General features: G+C 44.8%; 1 protein-coding gene across 1 annotated transcript in view; it reads right to left on the bottom strand.

Moving 5' to 3' along the window:
• Positions 1 to 20,178, bottom strand: part of LOC117795923 (guanine nucleotide-binding protein G(olf) subunit alpha-like) — a 93,857-nt gene that overhangs the window by 36,244 nt on the left and 37,435 nt on the right. Inside the window, exons 2-4 of the mRNA XM_034642141.1 lie at positions 16,763 to 16,835; positions 16,009 to 16,063; positions 15,738 to 15,857 (exon numbers count right to left, since the gene is read on the bottom strand). Coding sequence (XP_034498032.1) covers positions 15,738 to 15,857; positions 16,009 to 16,063; positions 16,763 to 16,835 — 248 coding nt within the window. The remainder of the gene's footprint in view (positions 1 to 15,737; positions 15,858 to 16,008; positions 16,064 to 16,762; positions 16,836 to 20,178) is intronic.

The following is a 20,178-nucleotide window of genomic DNA, read 5'->3' on the forward strand; positions in this document are numbered from 1 at the left end:
CAGAGATAGACAGCCAGCGAGAGAGGGAACACAGCAGGGGAGTAGGAGAGGAAGAAGCAGGCTCATAGCGGAGGAGCCCGATGTGGGACTCGATCGCGAAACGCCGGGATCACGCCCTGAGCCGAAGGCAGACGCTCAACGACTGCGCTACCCAGGCGCCCCNCCATACATGGGCAGTTTCTCTTTTTATCATCTGTACGTTTATACTTTTTAATCCCCTTCCCTTATTTCGCCCCTCCCCCTAGCTCCCTCCTCTCCCCTCCGGCGACCACCAGATTGTTCTTTGTATCCATAACTCTATTGTTTTGTTTGTTTGTTTTGTTTTGTAGATTCCACATGTAAGTGAAATCATACGATATTTATCTTTCCCTATCTGATTTATTTCAATTAGCACGGAACACTCAAGGTCCATCCATGTTTGTCACAAATGGCAAGATCTCATTCTTTTTCATGGCTGAGTAATATTCCATTGTATATCCGTTCATCTGTTGATGGATGCTTAAGTTGCTCCCATATCTTCATCATTGTAAATACCGCAGTAAACATAGTGATGCATATACATTTTTTTGAATTAGTGCTGTTGTTTTCCTTGGGAAAAAACCCAGAAGTGGAACAGCTAAATCAATATGGTAGGTCTACTTTTAACTTTTTGAGGAACCTCCACACTGTTTTCCACAGTGGCTGCACCAATTTGCATTCCCGCCCATAGTGTGTGAGAGTTCCCTTTAATATACATCCTCGCCGACATTTGTTATTTCTTGTCTTTTTGATACTAGCCATTCTGACAGGTGTGAGCTGTTATGTCCTTGGGGTTTTGATTTGTATTTCCCTGATGATGAGTGATGCTGAGCATCTTTTCATGTGTCCTTGGCCATCTGTATGTCTTTGGACAAATGTCTATTCAAATCCTCTTTCCATTCTTTTTGGGTTGAGTTGTGTGAATTCTTTGTATATTTGGCATATTAACCCCTTATCGGTGGTATCAGCTGCAAATATCTTCTTCCCTGCAGTCAGTTGCCTTTTCATTTTGTTGCAGTGTTTTGTTTTGTTGCTGGTTTCCTTTGCTAAGGAAGAACTTTTTAGTTTGATGTAGTCCCACTGGCAATTTCTTATTATTCAGTCTAATAGAGAATAAAGGTCTCCTATATAAATGCAGAACTTGCATTTAATGAAAATGATGAGAAGAGAACTGAACGAGAAATTAGGAGGCTCTGTGTTCTAGTCCTGACTTGACCTCCGGGTCAACACATCTGGATGTGCTTAAGTCTCTTAAAGTTCTGCTGGCACAACTTGCCTATCTATAAAGCCCACACTTATGTCCAGATTGGACACACTTAAGCTCACTTCCAACTAAAGTGCTACGAATCAAGGAGAAGCCGCTGAAAGAGTGTAGAGAAGGAGGTGCCGTCAAAACGAGGTGAAGAATCAACTGCATATGAGCTGGGATCGACCCAGGTAAGAGAGGTGCTGAGTACAGAGCAAGGACTGGAAGTAGAATCCTGCGAAGATTTAGTCTCCCAAACTTCTAGGTCGTGAGAACCACGGGAGAAACATGAGTAGCAATTTGGCTTAAAGACAAAGGTAGTTTCAATTTCCTCCTCAATGAAATCAGCTTGGACCATTTAAAGCAATCCTTTAATTGAAGCTCACACATTTTCTAAATTTTTTGTAATTCTTTTCTATTACCTGTACAGCTGCTTTTATTTATTCTCCCATAGCACTCATACCGCAACATTTTACACTGGAGTGAAGTACAAGGGTCTCCAGTTCAATTATCTAAAAATTAGCTGCAAGGGGCGCCTGGGTGGCACAGCGGTTAAGCGTCTGCCTTCAGCTCAGGGCGTGATCCCGGCGTTATGGGATCGAGCCCATCAGGCTCTTCCACTATGAGCCTGCTTGTTCCTTTCCCACTCCCCCCGCTTGTGTTCCCTCTCTCGCTGGCTGTCTCTATCTCTGTCGAATAAATGGATAAAATCTTTAAAAATAAAAAAATAAAATAAAATAAAATAAAAAAATAAAAATTAGCTTCAAGACAGCCACGACTCTAAGGATGTCTCACCATGCTATTTCCGCCAGGCCACACTCTCTTTCGGAATTCCAGTTGTGAGAAGGACCCCTTGGATGTATCACACTCTGGACGTGGCGCTGCTCTGGCCGCCCTGCCCTCTATTCTCCGTCTACCTGCCAAACTCATTCATTCTTCGAAGTCTGGTCCAGCCTCACCTTCCCTGGGACAGTGCCACCAACCGCTCCCTCACAGGCTAATCCCACCTCTTTCTGCATGGACAGCATATCTCGCTGTGTCCTCATTATTTATTTAAACCCTGTGCACCCTGTGACTCCCTCTGGGCACACAAAAATTCACCCCGTTATTTCCAATGCTTAACACAGCTCCTGACTCGTATCAGGTAATCATTCTTGAAGAACCTAATTGAACTGAATGCCTATTCAGATAAAACTGTTAATGGTTAATTTGTAAGATAATGTCTTCTAGTAAATTAGAGCAATTCCCTTGGTGATATGATACACTAATGAATGATAACTTTTTAACAGTAAAAATAGGAAACACTGATGATAATCTTTATTGACTTAATTCTTTCAGGTAGATGCGGTTGCCAGTTGGTGTCATTTTCGTTTCTTGGGTAGGTGATTACGCAGTTAAACAAACAAATAAAAATACAATTTTTATTTAAATTTAAGAACTGTTTAAAAAAACTAAAGAAATGTAAAACTTAGTACTTTGAAATGTTATGTTATCATTTAAAATGCAAAGCAATAGGACATTTAGATAATGTCAAGATTTAGGAGATCGGGTAGGAAGAGGAAGCTTGAGAAAGAGGGGTTAGGGCTCCTCCAATAATTTCTCAAATCAATCATACCTTCACCAAAGGTATTCTTTAGAGTACTGAATGGCTCCGTAAAACTGCTAACATTATTTTTGATAAAAATGAAAATCCAAGTAGCAATTCTTGTTTTTCTACAAATACTCATTTGACTGAGATTGCATAGATGGTTCTAGAACCCAGTTGAGAATCAGGGGTGGTAAAATTCATTTTTGAAACCGAACATCACTCTCTTATCTGATGGATGGATGGAAGGAGGGGAAGAAAAATAAAGACAAAATGCCTGTTTTCCTTTTCCAGAGATAATTGTAAACGTAGTTTTTGCTGTGATAACATCTTTCATTCCTTTTAGGTATTTTTGAAGGACAATCATCGAACTAAGTGTAATATGTTTAAAACAATGTTCATAACTTACACAATACTTTGCACAGGATTCAGCCTCCGTGTGTGTGTGTGTGTGTGTGTGTGTGTGTTAGACGTGCATGTGGATAAATATGTAGGATAAACAAGATTTTGGTAAGGTTCATGTCACCTCAGTGTGGGATGAGCAAGTTTAAATGGAAATGAGTGAACCAACCAGTATATTTACTTATTTTTTCCTTTCCTGTATTTACGTGTTTCATAGAATGAAGAAAATACAATGAGCCTGAACGTGGTTTTTACTACTAACGCTTCTTTAAACACTAAATAATTATGTGCTTGTGTAACTTATCGACTGCCACGACTGTGACTTCACCACTTAAGCTAAAGGATGACAGTCTCTGTTTTCTGAACACCATGGAACTGAGTCACTACAGTCCCAACGGACAGTGAAGCCACTACCCTGGCCAATGGATCTAGATTTTGCGACAGGGATGTGTTTCCTGACCAGGTGAGTGCACGTGTGAATCCATGGACTGCCACCATCTCCTCCTGTCTGCGTTCTCCTGTTTAGTTCCCTAGCAGCCACGTTCCAAATGCACAGTGTGTCGTGGTTTTTAATAAAAGAATAAAAAGTGTTCCGACTGTGCTGGCAGCCTGCGTCCCATCTCCCTCACCCTCCATCTCCTTTCAACACCCAGCTTGACTTGAGCTAAGCTGGCTCTTCCCACCATGGTCCTTAGCTCCTACTGTTTTGCTGATGAAAACAACACTTCCAGAAGCCACATCGGGGTGACCTCGAAGCCTTCGGTCTGAGCCCTGTCGTCCTTAGGACTCTTCTCCGAGTGGCTACACCATCTCTAGCCTATCCCACAGGAGGCAGCATGACAGTACCCCACCCTGGGTTGTTCATTCATTCTATCATTCTATAGCCCACGCTGTAAATTGCTGTGTATACACCTTGTTTCTTCACTAAGACAGCGGGTCCCTGAGGCTAGAAGTCTTGGTGTAGCTTTGTGTAACTCACAGTCCTAAGGACAGTGCTGAGCACATGGAAATTACCTTTTGGTGACTTTACCACACATTTTTGAGCATAATTCTGTGGCAAATGCCATGGGAAGCAAGCAAGAGATGGCTCCTAGCTTCAGTAAAGGCATGCTTATTGGCAAAACACAACGTGACCATGACCTGAGCTTTAAATAAAAAGGACAGGTAAACATTTGAAATCATGACACACAATCTGCTTTCTGAGGGAGTTTAAGCCTTGTTAACTGGAGGAATTTAAAGGGAGGAAATAACTCCTTTCTTTAGTTATTTTAACCACTTGGCATTAGTGGAGTACTTATTAAGAGCTCAAAGCAGACCTTTGGCAAATCAGTATTTAGATAAGGACACACAGACAGCACCCACGCTGTGTTTTGGGAATCTTGGTTGTTTAGGTAAAGGAAGAAGAAAACAGCAGGTAGGTTTTGTGGGTGGTGAAGCAAGGACTTTAGGGAAAGAGGGACAACGTACAATGTGTAGATAGAGGTAAGCATGTCACATGGGAGGAAACCAGGGGTTTTTCCTCGTGCCGAAATTTCAAACGCTGGGAAGTGTGGGAGGGACAGAATGTCCTAAAGCCAAGAAGGAATACTACAGGATGGGTACAGAATGAATGGGAAACTCACGTGAGAAAGGGCATGCGGTCTGACCCTATATGGTCAGAGAAAGAGCCCCAAAGGGCCACCAACTGCTCTGACAGGTTATTAGTCATACAGACCCTAAAGGTCAAATGCCCTCCAGGGATTCTGCCGTGGTTAACTGTATACTGTAAGGTTCCCCACAGAGGCATGGAGCCCATGGCTTCTACCCTTAAAACATGGTTATTTAATGGATGCCTAATACAATCTTTCTATATTTTCATAATCAAGTACTCTGGCATTTTGCCTAACCTCCAAGACAGTTTCCTTACAATTTAATGTTAAATCTTTAACGTTAAATTTTATTTCAAAAACATTTACTTGGCAATTCAGGCTAGATATTTTCTCCATACTAATAAGATGAACTCCAATAGTGCTTTATAACTGACTACTCACTATAAGATAAAGTACGTTGAAAGGATGGCTCCCTGAGGGCCCTACGTCAATTTTATGCCACGCTGGTTGTCTCTGGGTGTGAGGCAGAAGTAAGAGAGAGACTTGTCATCTTTTATATCTTTTGGATTGTGTGCCATATACAAATACTTCCTATTCAAAAAAACCCCACAAATACAACTTAAAAATGAAACTGCTTTGTGTAGTGAACATGTTATGCATAAAGTCAATTTAATTTAATCCCAATGCTATAATAAAGGCAGAATAAAAAAATGTACAGGATTATTTTAAGAGGTGAGGAAGAAATCCCACACATTCTGATGTTCTCATGCAAAACTAAAAAAATTTAAAAGTCAGTGTTTTAAAGGAATCTTTTCCGGAGTAAATTCATTTTTCTGCCTCTTAAAACCTCAGTGCACCTTTCTCACAAATCACGTGTCAACTCCTTCAAGGCTTCCGAAGTAACAAAAGAATAGCCTACTTGTCCGCTCCTTCCACCATTTTCTGAGACAGAGCCGCAAAGTTCGAGACGTTTTCTCTCACGATTACATAAAACTAGTAATGATAAGGACAACATGTTTTAATGCTGAGGTATTTTTAATGTCATATTCTTCTGAAAAGGACAAGTGTCCTTCGAAGTGAACTTCTGCTGTGGTAAGCCAAGGGACAAACTCCCAATATATCAAAATTTGAGGTGAGCCTTGACAACAAAAATCTCACACTTTCAAAGGATTTGAAGTGTCAATGACATTTTACTCAAGGAATTAAATACGGTGTCTCACTTTGTGACCTTTAATATGTATCAGTTGTGACCTTCAATATGTATCAATCAATGATACCTTTTATATGTATCATTTAAAAATAAAAACCACGTTGCCTTTCCTTGTGGCCCTTAAAATGTATCTTCTGTAAGGAAAAACACTTCAGGGAAGAGTTGCCTTGTGGCTCCAGCCCGGATTTCTTGGTGTGTTGGTAGAGACCAGAGGTCGCTCCACACGCTTTTGTTATTAAGAGCACAGAACGATGTACTTTTTATTATGTGAACGGCAGCCTTATGACTTACACTGTGTTTGGTTTTCATTGTAGTATTTAGAAATAGCCAAAAAAGTTGCTAACAGCTTAGCCCCTTCAATATGTATTGCACATAAAATTTATTAGCCCGCTAAGATTAGAGGGCGTGAACATTTTGATAAGAACAGGATATCTGTAGATATAGATTCTATGGAATCCCAAAAAACATTCTTAGAACATACTTAGAAATTCCAAAGGGGAAAAGGGCAGCAGACCCCACCCTCACTAAGAGATTCATTGTTAATGTCCGTGATGCACTGGCAAGGACAAAAGGTCACTCCTGTGCTTCTGCAACCAAAGCCCTAACCGCATCTGGTCACCACACATCCGATGAGCCAGAGTGATGGCACTCCACAAAATTAATGTCTGGTCAATGTCACGACAGAACGGAGGGCGGAGGAGCTGCTATACATACAGGAGAAATGGAAATTAAATGTGGTGCTTGATCCTAGACTGGATTATTGACCGGAGTCAACACTATTATTATTATTATTACTATAATTTCACTGTATTATTACTGGGACAACTGGTGAAATTTGAATAAAATTTGCAGGTTACGAAACAAGCATGTATCAAGGTTAAATCTCTTAATTTTGACCACTGTACTGTGACTATAAAAATGCATGTCCTTGTTCATAGAAAATCCACAGTGGAGGGGCGCCTGGGTGGCGCAGTCGTTAAGTGTCTGCCTTCGGCTCAGGGCGTGATCCCGGCGTTCTGGGATCAAGCCCTGCATCAGGCTCCTCCGCTGGGAGCCTGCTTCTTCCTCTCCCACTCCCCCTGCCTGTGTTCCCTCTCTCACTGGCTATCTCTCTCTCTGTCAACTAAGTAAATAAAATCTTTAAAAAAAAAAAAAAAGAAAAAAGAAAATCCACAGTGGAGTATTTAGAGGTGAGGGAGCACTCCGTCTGCAATCAGCTCTGAAACGGTTCACGACAATGTGTGTTAGTGTAGACAGAATGCGGAAGCAAATACGGCCAACTGCCTATTGATGAATCTGTCTGATGAGTGCCTGGGAGTTCTTTGTACTACGTTTGCATTTGGGGAGTAAGTTTAAAATGGATTCCAAAATAAAAAGCTATTGTTTGTTAGGAAAACCCTTATGATAATGTTTCAAAGGAAAAAAATGGAATTAAAAAAAAGCGTCCTCACTAAAGCTCTAGTGTAGATGATGGATCTGATGGGAATATTTTACTAAAATAATAGCAATTCCTTTCATTAGTATTCCAGATGTGCAGAATGAAGTATGGGGGTTCCATCCCTCCCTGCATTTTGACATAAGCAATGTAAGGCTTGGAAGCAGGTTTCTGACGGAGGAAATGCCCTTTGCCCAAAGGCAGATGAGCCCTCAGAGCGCCATGCCACGCGCAGACATGCAGGACTGGCCTCTTAATGAATTCGGGAGTGGTCTTTCCAAAGACAACTTGAATTTTGTCACTCCCTGATGAGAATCACTGGATGATTCTCATAGCCTTGAGGAGGAGGCCCAAATCTTCTGGCCTCCGCTCAGCATGAAGCTGGCCATGTGGGGCCCCCCATTTACTTCCAATAGCTCCCCATAAACACCTCTATTGTAGCATTTTACAATACCATCAACTTCGTTTATAAGTCTGTACTGCCTCTAGATGGTAAGCTCTTTGAGGATCTTGGTATCCACAGACACTTAAGTTTGTTGACTAAATATTGAAGAAGCAAGGAGAGTTAAGGTAACTTCCTGCTCATCCGTCCCTCCCCCTCAGCAGCACCTTCACACTCTGTGTTGGCAGAAGAAGTCTTGGGGGTCACCAGTGCTATCCCGCTGAAGACTGCTGCTTAGACTACTCTGTTACGAAAGCCTCTCACTGGAAAGAAGTAGCCAGGGAAGCCATGTTCCATCAGCCAACTAACAAGGGTGCTCCATGCACAGCACGAAATCATCAAACTTCCTGCCTCCCTGGAAAGTTCTTTCCCTCTGTTGCTGCCGTTTCCCAAGCTGGAGCCCTCAGACTAGGTGATCTCTAAGGCCTCACCAACAGCCTATTTTTCACACCGCTGTTTTTAAAATATGACTTTGACAATGCCCTATAGGATCAATATGGCGCCCTTGCTCCAAGACACAGCCACTCACTACTTTCAGAAAACTTCAGAAAAGGAACAAAACAAAACCAAACCCCAGCTGTGCAAATTAAAAAAAGAATGGTTGTTGTTTATTTAAAAAAATAATTTTTCTAGGATTTTTTTTATTTTTTAATTTTTAAAATTTTTTTTTCTTTTTAAGGATTTTATTTATTTATTTGATAGAGATAGAGACAGCGAGCGAGAGAGGGAACACAAGCAGGGGGAGTGGGAGAGGAAGAAGCAGGCTCATAGCGGAGGAGCCTGATGTGGGGCTCGATCCCAGAACACTGGGATCACGCCCTGAGCCGAAGGCAGAGGCTTAACCGCTGTGCCACCCAGGCGCCCCGGATTTTTTTTAAACTAGAGAATATACCCTAGGACATTTAAAATATTTTATTCAGAAAAAGTCAAATACTGGTGACTTTCCAGAGGAGACACCTGTTCTTGAAATGCGATGTATTTCAGCATTAAATCCCCTTGCGGAGGGAGGGGGTGTTTCAGGATACAGCTCATCTTTCTATTATTAGAAAGCCTGTGTTGGGGTGAGTGCTGCGTTACAAGAATGAGCCAGAAGCTTGCTGGAACTTGTGGCAAAACTGGGCTGAGACCGTAGTCCTGGAGAGAAAGGTGAAAAGTCTGACAGATTTGGCAAATGTAGGCCAGCTCCAGGCGGTCTCAGAGAACCCATCGCTAGGCAAGGCACAGAACAGAAGGGGAGGACAAAGACGGGCAGAGCTGGTGGGAAAGGAGGAAGACCGATGTCACTTCAAGAAAATCTGACTGGAAGTAGGTGAAGGAGGAGGAAGAGGGCTGAGATCCAGGGTGGGGGAAGGCTTTGGGCGACAGAGGCCAGGTGGCAGACTGCCTGGGAGACCCCCCACCCTGATGTCGGGGCTGTGAGGAGGCACGCAGGCCAGCGTTCCTGAGCAGTCAGAGCTAGTCCACAGCTTGATGGGCTTTGGGGGATAATTAGAGACACTTCCTCCCAGGTATGCTGTGAGGTGTTGGGGCCATCAGCTCTTGGCGTGGATGGAGGACACAGTTTATAGGGGCTGGCTCAAGGCAGGGCTGTGGGGTGGAGCTGGCTGGTGGGGGAAGAGCTAGAGGGTTCTGTTGTCTCCCCATGGACCCAGAGAGGAGTGGGTGGGGTGCAGGCAGCTGGGTGTTCATCTGAGGCCACCAGGGCTCGGGATGACGGATGGTAATGAAGAGTGCCCGCCAGGCATGCTAGCACCCAGTGAGTTCGAGAGCCCTGCCCTTCTACCCAGGAGCACTGCTGATCCTGCAGGGGCACCCCCCAAGCACCATCACCGCTTCACCTCCTACCAACCGCAAGTAGTAGGTATTGTGGTCACCTACCTCCATTTTACAGCGAGAAAAGGCAGACAGCAATGAGGTGATTGGCTCAAGGTCACACAGTGGCAGGAAGGTCAGAATCTGAGCCCAGGTGGTCTGGCTCTAGTATATTCCCTTGAGACAGGGGCACTGTCCAGTCCACAGACTCAGAGGTCCCGGCCAGGTGTCTCTGGAGCACTCCCTGCCCAAGGTGGACGTTCTTTCTAGGTCCTGCCTTGGCCCTTGAAAGCACAGCGGCCACCGGAGGCCTGTGAGGCTGGTCTCCCCTGGGGTTCTGGTTAGGGGAGTTGGCTCCCCCTCTGGATGGTTGAGGACCGTGCCAGGGGCAGCTGAGACGGGAGAAGAGTGCGCTCAGAACACAGCCCCAAGGCGTCTACGTGTAGTCATCCCTGTTTATTAATGACATCTGAAATAATCCAAGGGTGGCCGTCTATACAAATCTCTAAGAGTTTCAGATTACCGTGGAACACACAGTAGTAGTTCCCACATTTTACACTTTGTAATGTTTCCTTTCTCTTTTAAAAGGCACATTAAACCTCACTCCCTCAAAAGACAGAACTGATGTACCGTATGATGACTAACATAAAAAAAAAAAAAGACAAAGAACAGGGTGGATGGTTGGGAAGTGGATTTAAATGCCATCTTCAGTGAAAGCGCTGGGTTACTGCATGGAGGGGAACTTTCCTTTCAGTAACGAAGTGTGATGTCCCACTGGGCCAGTCCCCTGACTTGTTACACCCACAGCTCCCTAGTGATGCGGACAGAGGGTTCTGTTATATTCTAACAGGCACTCAGGAATTGCTTTCAGGGTACCCAGCTGTGGGGTGTGAGTTGCGGGAGGACAGGACAGCGGGACAGCCCAGGGAGAAGAAGCCTGTTCCCTGGGAGCTAACACAACTGGCCTGTCATTTTCCAACAGTGCTGGGGAGCCCAGAGGGCTCCAATGAGGTTTGGGGGCAAATGCCGGGGACCCAGGTGGAGATGGCAGCTTGGGCTCCAGAGGGAACACTTGCTCCTGCCTGATACAGATTGCAGGCTTCAAAGACTTTTTGGATGGTGTCGGTGGGGGGCGGAGATGAGAGAGCTCAGTTGGTTAAAAAACACTAGACCATTAACCTGGATGATGTGAGTTCTAGAATTCTGTGTGCCTTCCCCAGAGGACACGGGACAAGCACACGGACGGGAGCAGCGGAGACCACCTCAGCATTGGACCATTGGGTTCCTAGCCCTTTCATGGGAAGCCCTGCCCCCACCGCTGTTCTCACTGAGTGGCAGGCCACTCGCGCCAGGTCACGTCTTTAGAGAGTGGCGGATCTAAGACCCACAGCGGCAGCCAGGCTCCCAGGGCCTTGCCCCTGTGCATTGCGGGGAGCCAGCCTATTCCTTAACCAAAAGCCCCGTGTACTTTTACCTGGGAGGAGGGGACAGTGTCATTCTCGCTCTCTGGGTTTACGCTGACTGGCAGTTCTGATAAAACGTCAACGTAGGAAATGCCAGGCGGTAATGAGAGAGCACAGATCAACACGTCAGACGGCCGTCACGTTTCTCAGGAGGCCTTATTTATCATCTTCCCCTTAAAATCACCTGGCAAACTACGGTGTTAAAGAGCTAATAAAATACCCACATTTAAGAAGGAAAAAACCACACAAATGAATTGATACTTCCATTCAATTAATTAATCTTGCTTTGATGCTAAGGGGTTTTTGGGAGGTGGAAGGGGATCTGTCATGATCACACCTGAGACTGTTTTCTATCACCTCATGTGCAGACAAGCTGGATGCAAAGGCATGGTGCCAACTAGCAGAGGGGTTCCAGGATGGACCACAGTCCATGGAAAGACAAGTTTCAGATATACACATGAGAAAAGAACTAGGCACCTATCAATGAATTATACCACCCCACACCAAGCTGCCCCATTATCTCACATCTGAATCACTACAATTGATTCCCAGACCATTGCCCCACCACAACCTTGCCTTCCTATGACCCATTCTCCACCTACAGCCAGAGTGATCTTGATAAAACACAACCAGATCATGGAATTGCACTGCTCAGAGCTCTCCAAAGGCCCCCAGATCAATACAGACCTGGCCTACGAGGCCAACGGGGTCTAACCCTGAATGCTTTCTCTAACCCCCATAGCAACTGTTAGCTGGCTGGGTCCTGTTCACTACCTACATTGGCTTCTCTGTAAAACTTAGGTTTTCTATAATTCAATTGAAATTCAAATGGAGGGGTGCATGGGTGGCTCAGTTGGTTAAGCAGTTAAGCCTCTGACTTCGGTTCAGGTCATGATCTTGGGGTCCTAGGATTGAGCCCCTTGGTGGATTCCTTGCTCAGTGGGGAGCCTGCTTGCTTCTCCTTCTCCCTCTGCTCCTCCCCACCTCTCTTTCTCTCAAATAAGTAAATAAAATCTTAAAAAAAATTCAAATGGAAGGAAATATGAACAGCAAAAAACAAAAAACAAAAAAACCAACCAAAAACCAAAAGGTAAACTTAAGTGTAATATTTTTAGAGAGATAAGACATCTCAAGATAAGGTTAGACTTTACATTATAATGGGCCGTCTCATGTAATTTTAAATATATATTCTTCTAATTTTTCCTTCTTAAAGAACTCTGAAATTAATTTTTTATTATAAAATTATTTTATAGCTACAAGACTATGAACTTAAGACACTTAAGGTATTGGATTGTGTGGGGCGCCTGGGTGGCACAGCGGTTAAGCGTCTGCCTTCGGCTCAGGGCATGATCCCGGCGTTATGGGATCGAGCCCCACATCAGGCTCTTCTGCTATGAGCCTGCTTCTTCCTCTCCTACTCCCCCTGCTTGTGTTCCCTCTCTCGCTGGCTGTCTCTATCTCTGCCGAATAAATAAATAAAATCTTTAAAAAAAATTTTTAAAAAAAGGTATTGGATTGTGACACCATAAGATTTTCTCAAGGATTCAATCTCAAAAAGTCCTAGAGTTAGTAAATTTGTGCTATGTTTACTATTAAGATACTTGATTTAGCTCTATTTTTACGCCTTTTATAATAAGCTTTTTCTTTAAATAAATGTCAATTTTTTCCAAAAGTACCAAGTGTTATTAGTATATAAGTGAGAGATTTGTCATAGTATCTTTTTCAGTGAGGGTCATCAAAATGTAAATCCAAGAACTATTCAATTTACAAATATTTCAGGGCATGATGGAATAAATGTTACCGGAAATTGTGTGCACATTAAAATAAAGATAGCATTTTCAGACAGAAAGTTCTGTATTTAGGTATTGATTTCCTTATTTATAAAAGTGTAGACTCTATTATAAACATAATCACACTGGACACAGCACAGGCACATAAGACATCAGAATGCTAGGGGCGCTGGGTGGCACAGCGGTTAAGCGTCTGCCTTCGGCTCAGGGCGTGATCCCGGCGTTATGGGATCGAGCCCCACATCAGGCTCCTCTGCTGGGAGCCTGCTTCATCCTCTCCCACTCCCCCTGCTTGTGTTCCCTCTCTCGCTGGCTGTCTCTATCTCTGTCAAATAAATAAATAAAATCTTAAAAAAAAAAAAAGACATCAGAATCCTAGGCATAAAATCTACCAAAAAGAAAAAAAAAAAAGGGTTACCTCTGAAAGAGCATAACTGCATTTCTGTCTGCTGGGTCCCAATTCTCTTTTATTTTATTGATAATGAATTAAGGTTTCTGATATTTTTAAGTAGCCCTAATACAGCTATGTAAAAATATGTGTGTTCAAAGGAAATGGTTTCTCAAATTTTATTTTTTTATTAAAAATATTCATGATTTAGCTCAAAAAACACTTTCACAAGTTACAGGCTTTAGATCCCTTAGAATCCACTTGGGAATGACTGATTGTTTCTGAACTTGGGTTTGAGTATGGAATCCCTCATCGTGTGTGAGTTTATCATACAAAGAGAGAAGATATGTGACTAACACCTCTCAATTCTAATTTCTCATTAGATGGTAAGAATAACTCCCCCCCCCCCAAATCAGAACCATATATGAGATGTTTTAGGATTACTTTCGGGCAAATATGACAGGACAAATTTGAGAATCTAAGTATGTGTCTCTACCTGTGTAAATCTAAAGCTGAATGGGAATGCCACCTCTGATCTGAGCTAGGACCTTGAAGTTTGGGGTGACTTCTTCAATACATACAATGTCACACAGTCCTGGGGGACACCCTATACTGGAGCTGGCTGAATCACTGCTTTAATCCTACCCTCCACACCTCCACCTTGTCATCTCCTCTACCCCCTGCAAGCCATCCAGTTACAGACACAGTTCAGTAACAAAGCCTGCCTGCTGCACCAGACACCCCAGCCCCCTTTTCTAGCCAGTTTGCCACCTCTAACTCCTTCCTTTTAGGAAGTCTAGAGCTCTCTCTCTCTCTCTCTTTTTTTTTTTTTTTTTGAGAAAGACAAATACTGTTTGATCGCCCTTACACATGGAATCAGAAAAAGACAAACTCAGAGAAACAGAGTAGAGTGGAAATTAGCAAAGGTTGGGAGATGAGAAAAATGGGGAGATATTGATCAAAAGTGACAAGATTAACAAGTTTGCGAATCTAATGTACAGCATGGTGATTATAGCTAGTAACACTTTATCATATACTTGAATGTTGCTAAGTGATCTTAAATGTTCTCACCAGAAAAAAGAAATGGTAATTATGTGACAGGATGGAGGTGGTAGCTAGTACTATGGTAGTCATCATTTTGCAATTTATGTATGTATCAAATGAGCACATTGTATACCTGAAACATACACAATGTTATGTGTCAATTATATCTCAATACTGCTAAGATAAATAAATAAACGTAACTTCATACAAAAAAAAATGAAAGTCTAGAGCTCTCACTGGCTACACTGGAATGCTCATCAGATGCAAAAATCACACGACAGGATGCAAATAAAAGCTTTCAAAAAGGGTCATTCTTATCTGCCATCCTGCTACAAAGCCTCCACGACAAGGGTGCTCTGCCGCAGTCGGGGTGGGGGCGAGCAGGTGCACACCGGCCCAGACTTCGGTCAGAGCAGGGCAGGGCCTGTCTATTTTATACACCGCTTTCTGCATCACCTTCCTTTCAAAGAGAGGATTGTGAGAAAGAAAAATGTCTCAAGAGCACTGTGCCAGGCAACGAAACCTTTCAAATTCTGTTACTGTTGGGTACACACACACACACACACACACACACGCACAAATGCGCTCTTTTGGCACAACTGTAAGAAAAATGACTTTCTGAGAAATCTAACAAATATATTTTCCTTTGACATATGCTTAATCGAATGACCACATAACAATATTTTAAAGATACATATATATACCAAACAAGAGAAAATTACTATTCATTTTACCCTCTCACATAAGCAATACTGTTATCCAAGGAATTAGGAAAGCAGCCATAAATACTGCAGATGTGAAGCAAACTACGTTTTTTCCTATCATAGAATAAATATTCAGAAGTGATCTGTGTTATTTACAACATGCATTCTCTTCTCACTTGAGCCATGGGATGCACATCTCAAGAGTGAACTGAATTCTGTTCTACTATTCCCACGGAAGCAATTACTTACCATAAATATTTCTCTCTGCTCATATCATTTCTATTCTTCTGTTACCTGGGAATCTGCTTAATTGTTAATTTAGGAATACATGTAGGAAAAAGTACTATCAATATTTCTGAAAGGTAGGCTATCTTCCTGATTACCAACCTCACCAATACATTCATAAAAGCATTTCTTAGCAATCCTATTGTCTTCAGCATTTTTAAACCAATGTTAATATTTTGGTATGAAGGAAAGCATTTCTCTTAGGCAGAGAGCTAGATTTTGAAGTCAAAGATAAAATAATAATTAACATTGCTTCTCAAGCAATCTCATTAAAAATGGTTCTCTCTTCCGCCATTTAACATATTTCAAGAAGGATTTACTTACCTGGGAATATTCAAAGTCGGTGATTGGAGCTATACTCTTGATATAGTCTGATCGAAATTGGTTTTCTGGGTTGGCCAGTGGAACTGGAGGTATGATAGTACTCATCGCTGAAACAATCGTCTAAAATGGAATGAAGAAAAAATATGTGGATAAATACAACGTTTAGGCTCCTCATAGGACAACTAAATATATATACTTTCTGTCTACACAGTTTTAGAGAGCAGAGTATTTAATCTTTCTACTAACCCAACATTTAAAAAAAAATCCTTACCACAATAGCATCTTTAACATTTTTCCGGATGTCCAGAATTTTCTGTTTCTTTTCCCTATATGAAAAGAGAATTATTATTAATTTAATTTACCTTTAGCACTGACTTGAATCAGTTGAGTGGGATTTTAAACTTCCAGCTGCAGCATGGGGCTAGACTGGTTTTCCTAGAGGTCAACACCAACCCCCAAGACAACAGCTGTAAAGTTTTTAACTGGGAGAGGAAAACGTCCCTTTTTTCCCTAATCTGTATATGAAGCAAACTTGAATGCACACATTACAATGTGTGGTTTTAAACAACTACACAAGTTACACAAAGCATGGCAAAGTTGTTATGAATATTGCATATAAAAACTATACAGCTAAACTTGTAAATATATTTTATTTGAATTATCCATACGTTGATAGTTCTGAATGGAAACAGAGGCAGGCCAAGGATATAGAGAAAAGTATATACTGACATATTGGTTAAGTGTGCTAAGTGCAGTACCGATAACACAGACCCATATTGCAAGAATACCTAATAAATCATATTTTGTTAAGGAAGTTATGCTATCTTTTCATCTAGACGCTACCAAAAGAAGGATTTGCCTAAATATACCAGATTCAACAACAGGCTTCAACCCCCCCCCCCCGCCCCAAAGGTCTACTCAATGATCAGATTAACTATCAGAGAAAGCACGTTTGGAAATGCTGAAGAGACGTGAAAACGCTTGCATGCAGTTTGGAAGCAAAAGCGAAATTGATCACTCCTTACTCAGGATTAAATCCATTGACATGCAGGATCCTCATTTGTTTGACAATAGTACTCTTCCCAGACTCGCCAGCCCCTGCAAACACAGAAAAAGAATGCTGTACTCCGTGGCCCAATACCGTTGCCATCTCTCCTGCCAAACCAGACAGTAATTACTCTACTCCAGCGTGGGCATTTNTTCATCGACGCCCTGGTCTTCTGTCGTCTTGCTGTTGCCCAAACACCCCATGCCTGCCCGCTCGGATGGACGTCAGGCAGAGTTAGGTATTTGCACAAAAAGCAATAGAGAGTTGTAGATGCGTGTGGATCCTGCGACGGCTTCTCTTCCTTGCCGCTGAAAGAGATGCTCTGGTCTCTCGGTGTTTGCCGATCAGAACAGGCGTTCCTTCTCCCTCCCTCTGCCCACCGCAAACTCCCAACTAAAAAGGATGCGAGGAAGTCGCGCGGAGCCAAAGAAATGCTTTTTAAAAATACAGGTTTAGAATTTTCTGCTGGACAAACCGCACAGAATGAAGGGAGACGGGGGCCGAGAGCCGGGCTCTGCTGGAGCCAGCCAGGGTGGCGCTGCGCCCGGAGCTCGCCCCGGGTCGCCGCGCCCGCACCGCCCGCGCCACACTTGGCCCCACTCAGCCCCGCCCCCGCCTGCGCTGCCTGAAGCGCCCTGCGGGAGCGCGAGGATGTCCGGGCCCTGCCGGCTGCTGGCCGACAGCGGCGTGGCGGGACGGAGCGCGCCACCCGGTCCCCTCAGGGCCACTGTGAGCACCTGCCGGCCCGCTCGCGCCCCGCGCTGCCTCCGCCGTCGGACGCGCGCCCCCTCCCGGTTCCTAGCGACCCCCGGGCCTCCGCGCGGCCGGGAAGGGAGCTGGCCTGCTCGCGGGGATCTCGCTGGGCCACTAGCGCTGTCAGTGCTGGAGGGGTCGGGAGCTGACCTCTAGGAGCCCGGCCGCGTGCCTCTCTCGCACCCCGAGCCCGGGAGACTGGGTCTGGGCGTGCGCTCCCCGCCGATGCCTCGGACGCCTCCCTGCTCCCAGGCAGGCGAGGACTCGCGCAGGATCATGCATATTCTATCAGGGGGGAGGGTCTGTAAGAGGCTCACCAGTCACACCGCCTTTGTTCCGTTCATTTTCTAGACTATTCCAGCGCACCCACGCCGCCGCCTCCCTTAGCCTCTTGTCTTTATCTCCAGCCCCCGTTTCTCCTTCGCAGTTCTCTGAACCGCTCTACTACTTTCCTAGGAGACACTATGGCCTCGAACTATGTCATTGTAGCCGTGGAACCGAAGAGGAGAGAGACCCGTCTGCGTTCTCATTCACGGTGCTGAGTGCGAGTTCCCTCGTTACTGCTACCACCAGCCCGCAGAGACAGTCGGTCTGCGGCAGCTTGGCACTCGCATTCTTGGACTTGCGGGAAGGACGGCGTAAGAGGCGACCTGGCTGAGAAGCCCCGGACTGAGATCACTTCCCCGTGCGGTGCTGTTATGGCACGGTGATAGCCTCCAGGCTCTGGGGGCCCGCAGCCTTGCGCACTGATTCTTTTAGGTGGCCTTGTTCATTTGTCTTCAAGTGCCCCAGTTTCCTCTAAACCCACATTTCTCTCGCATTCAGCAAGGCCTGATCTTCTTTATAGAGAACAAACAGCACCTGGTGGGGCTCCCCGCGCTCTGCTGCCCCATTACCTCTGTAGGTCGCACGCACCCCGGGGGCACAGCAAGCCCCACTTGTCAGTGTATCTCATTCAAACCCAACATCACCTCCTAGCATCTCAGACTCCTTTTTAGCGCCACCATTTTTTTCTCCTGCCCCACCCCCCCCAGCAGCCTAGAGTTAAAAAGGGAATCTGACTCTGGCCTGTCCTTCCTTACCTCCTCTTCACACCTCAGCTCCTGGCAGCCTGGCTTTGGCCCACCTCCCTGCACTGAAAATATTCTCATTAGGGCCATCAGTGGCCTCCCAGGCACTTAACTTCATCCATGAACTTTGGTCTTTACTTTCTTTGACCTCCCCGTGGAGCTGGCACTGGCCCTCCTTTGCGACTGTCTTGTTTTTGGCTTGCATTGCATGGTGGTTTTCATGGCCTGCTCACCCTCTGGCTGGTAGAGGTGCCCAGAACCCCACCCACTGTTTCTCCCCTTGCACACATTCCTGGTAGTGCCGACTGTATCCTCCGTAGTCTGTGCACGCAGCTCTGACTACGGCCACATCACATCTCCAGCCCCGCTCACCCTCTTGTCCCCTGCCACCCCCAAGCTTATCTTCACTTCCATCTCCCTGAAGTAAATCCTCCGTTCTACCCGCCAAGGGCTGAGCTCATCCCCTACGCTTACCCCCACACCTCCAGCCCTTTCCTTTCTGTTCTCGCTCTGTGATAAGGGTCCCCAATTTTCCAAACCAGAACATGGGACTCATTCCTGACTCCTTCTCCTTCCTGCAAACCCAAACCTTACTGTGTCGCATGGAGTCTGTTTCCGAAATACCAAATATCTCTTCCACGCTGTCTTCCATTACCATGGTCTTAGCTCACTAATCTAATGTGGATTTCGGCAATGGCCTTCTGCTCACTTAATCTAGAGCCCCATGTCGCCACAGGGACAATACAGATTTGCCGTGTCTGTCCCCACCACCTACAAGGCCTCCACCATGCTCCTTCAAGACCGGGTTGGTGTAAACTCTGTGGCCTCAGGTCTTAAGTGGCTCCCCTTCCCAGCCCTGCCCTGACCCTCCTTCCAGCCGCGTGGACTCCCCAAACACCCTGGCTCGTCCGCTGGGTTCACATGCTGCTTCTGTCTGGAATACCTGGGATATCTTCTTCACTTGGCCACCTCCTAATTATCCTTCTAGCCTCACTACCCCCTCCACATTCGGTGTTAGGCCTCCTTCCCCATGCTCTATTGTCTCACCAGCTCCTTGCATTGTACTGGTATATTTACAGCTTTTTCCAGAATCGGCCAGACCTTGGCCTCCATGAGAGCTGGGCCTGAGTCTGTCTTTTACACCAGCTGCACCTGCGTCTAGTCCAGTGCCTGGCTGGGAGGAGCTCCCCATGCACCTTTGTCGAATGGGTCACTGAATTCCTGAAAGCCAAAAGATAACCCCTGCTCAAAGGATGGGGTCTCACGAAAGGAGTTTTGTCATCAGATTTTAAGTTCAGGAAGCACTTGCCCAATTTGGTGCTGCACTGAAAATATCAATACTTTCTAAAAAACAAGAGCAGTAAATTATTCTTCTTGACGCAGGCAGAAGCCAACATACAGTGCCATACTATACTCGGAGCTAGGTTCAAGGTTCTAGTTCTGTGGAAGGGGACTATTTATCACTGTGCCAGGCCTTACACTTTGACTTCACACAAATGTTCACACATGGTAATATCAACCTGGCATGTACTGTGGGTAATGGGGGCAGTCAGGAGGCAAGAAAAGATAT

The sequence above is a fragment of the Ailuropoda melanoleuca genome, chromosome 14 (genome assembly GCF_002007445.2).
Source record: "Ailuropoda melanoleuca isolate Jingjing chromosome 14, ASM200744v2, whole genome shotgun sequence".
Lineage (NCBI taxonomy): Eukaryota > Metazoa > Chordata > Mammalia > Carnivora > Ursidae > Ailuropoda > Ailuropoda melanoleuca.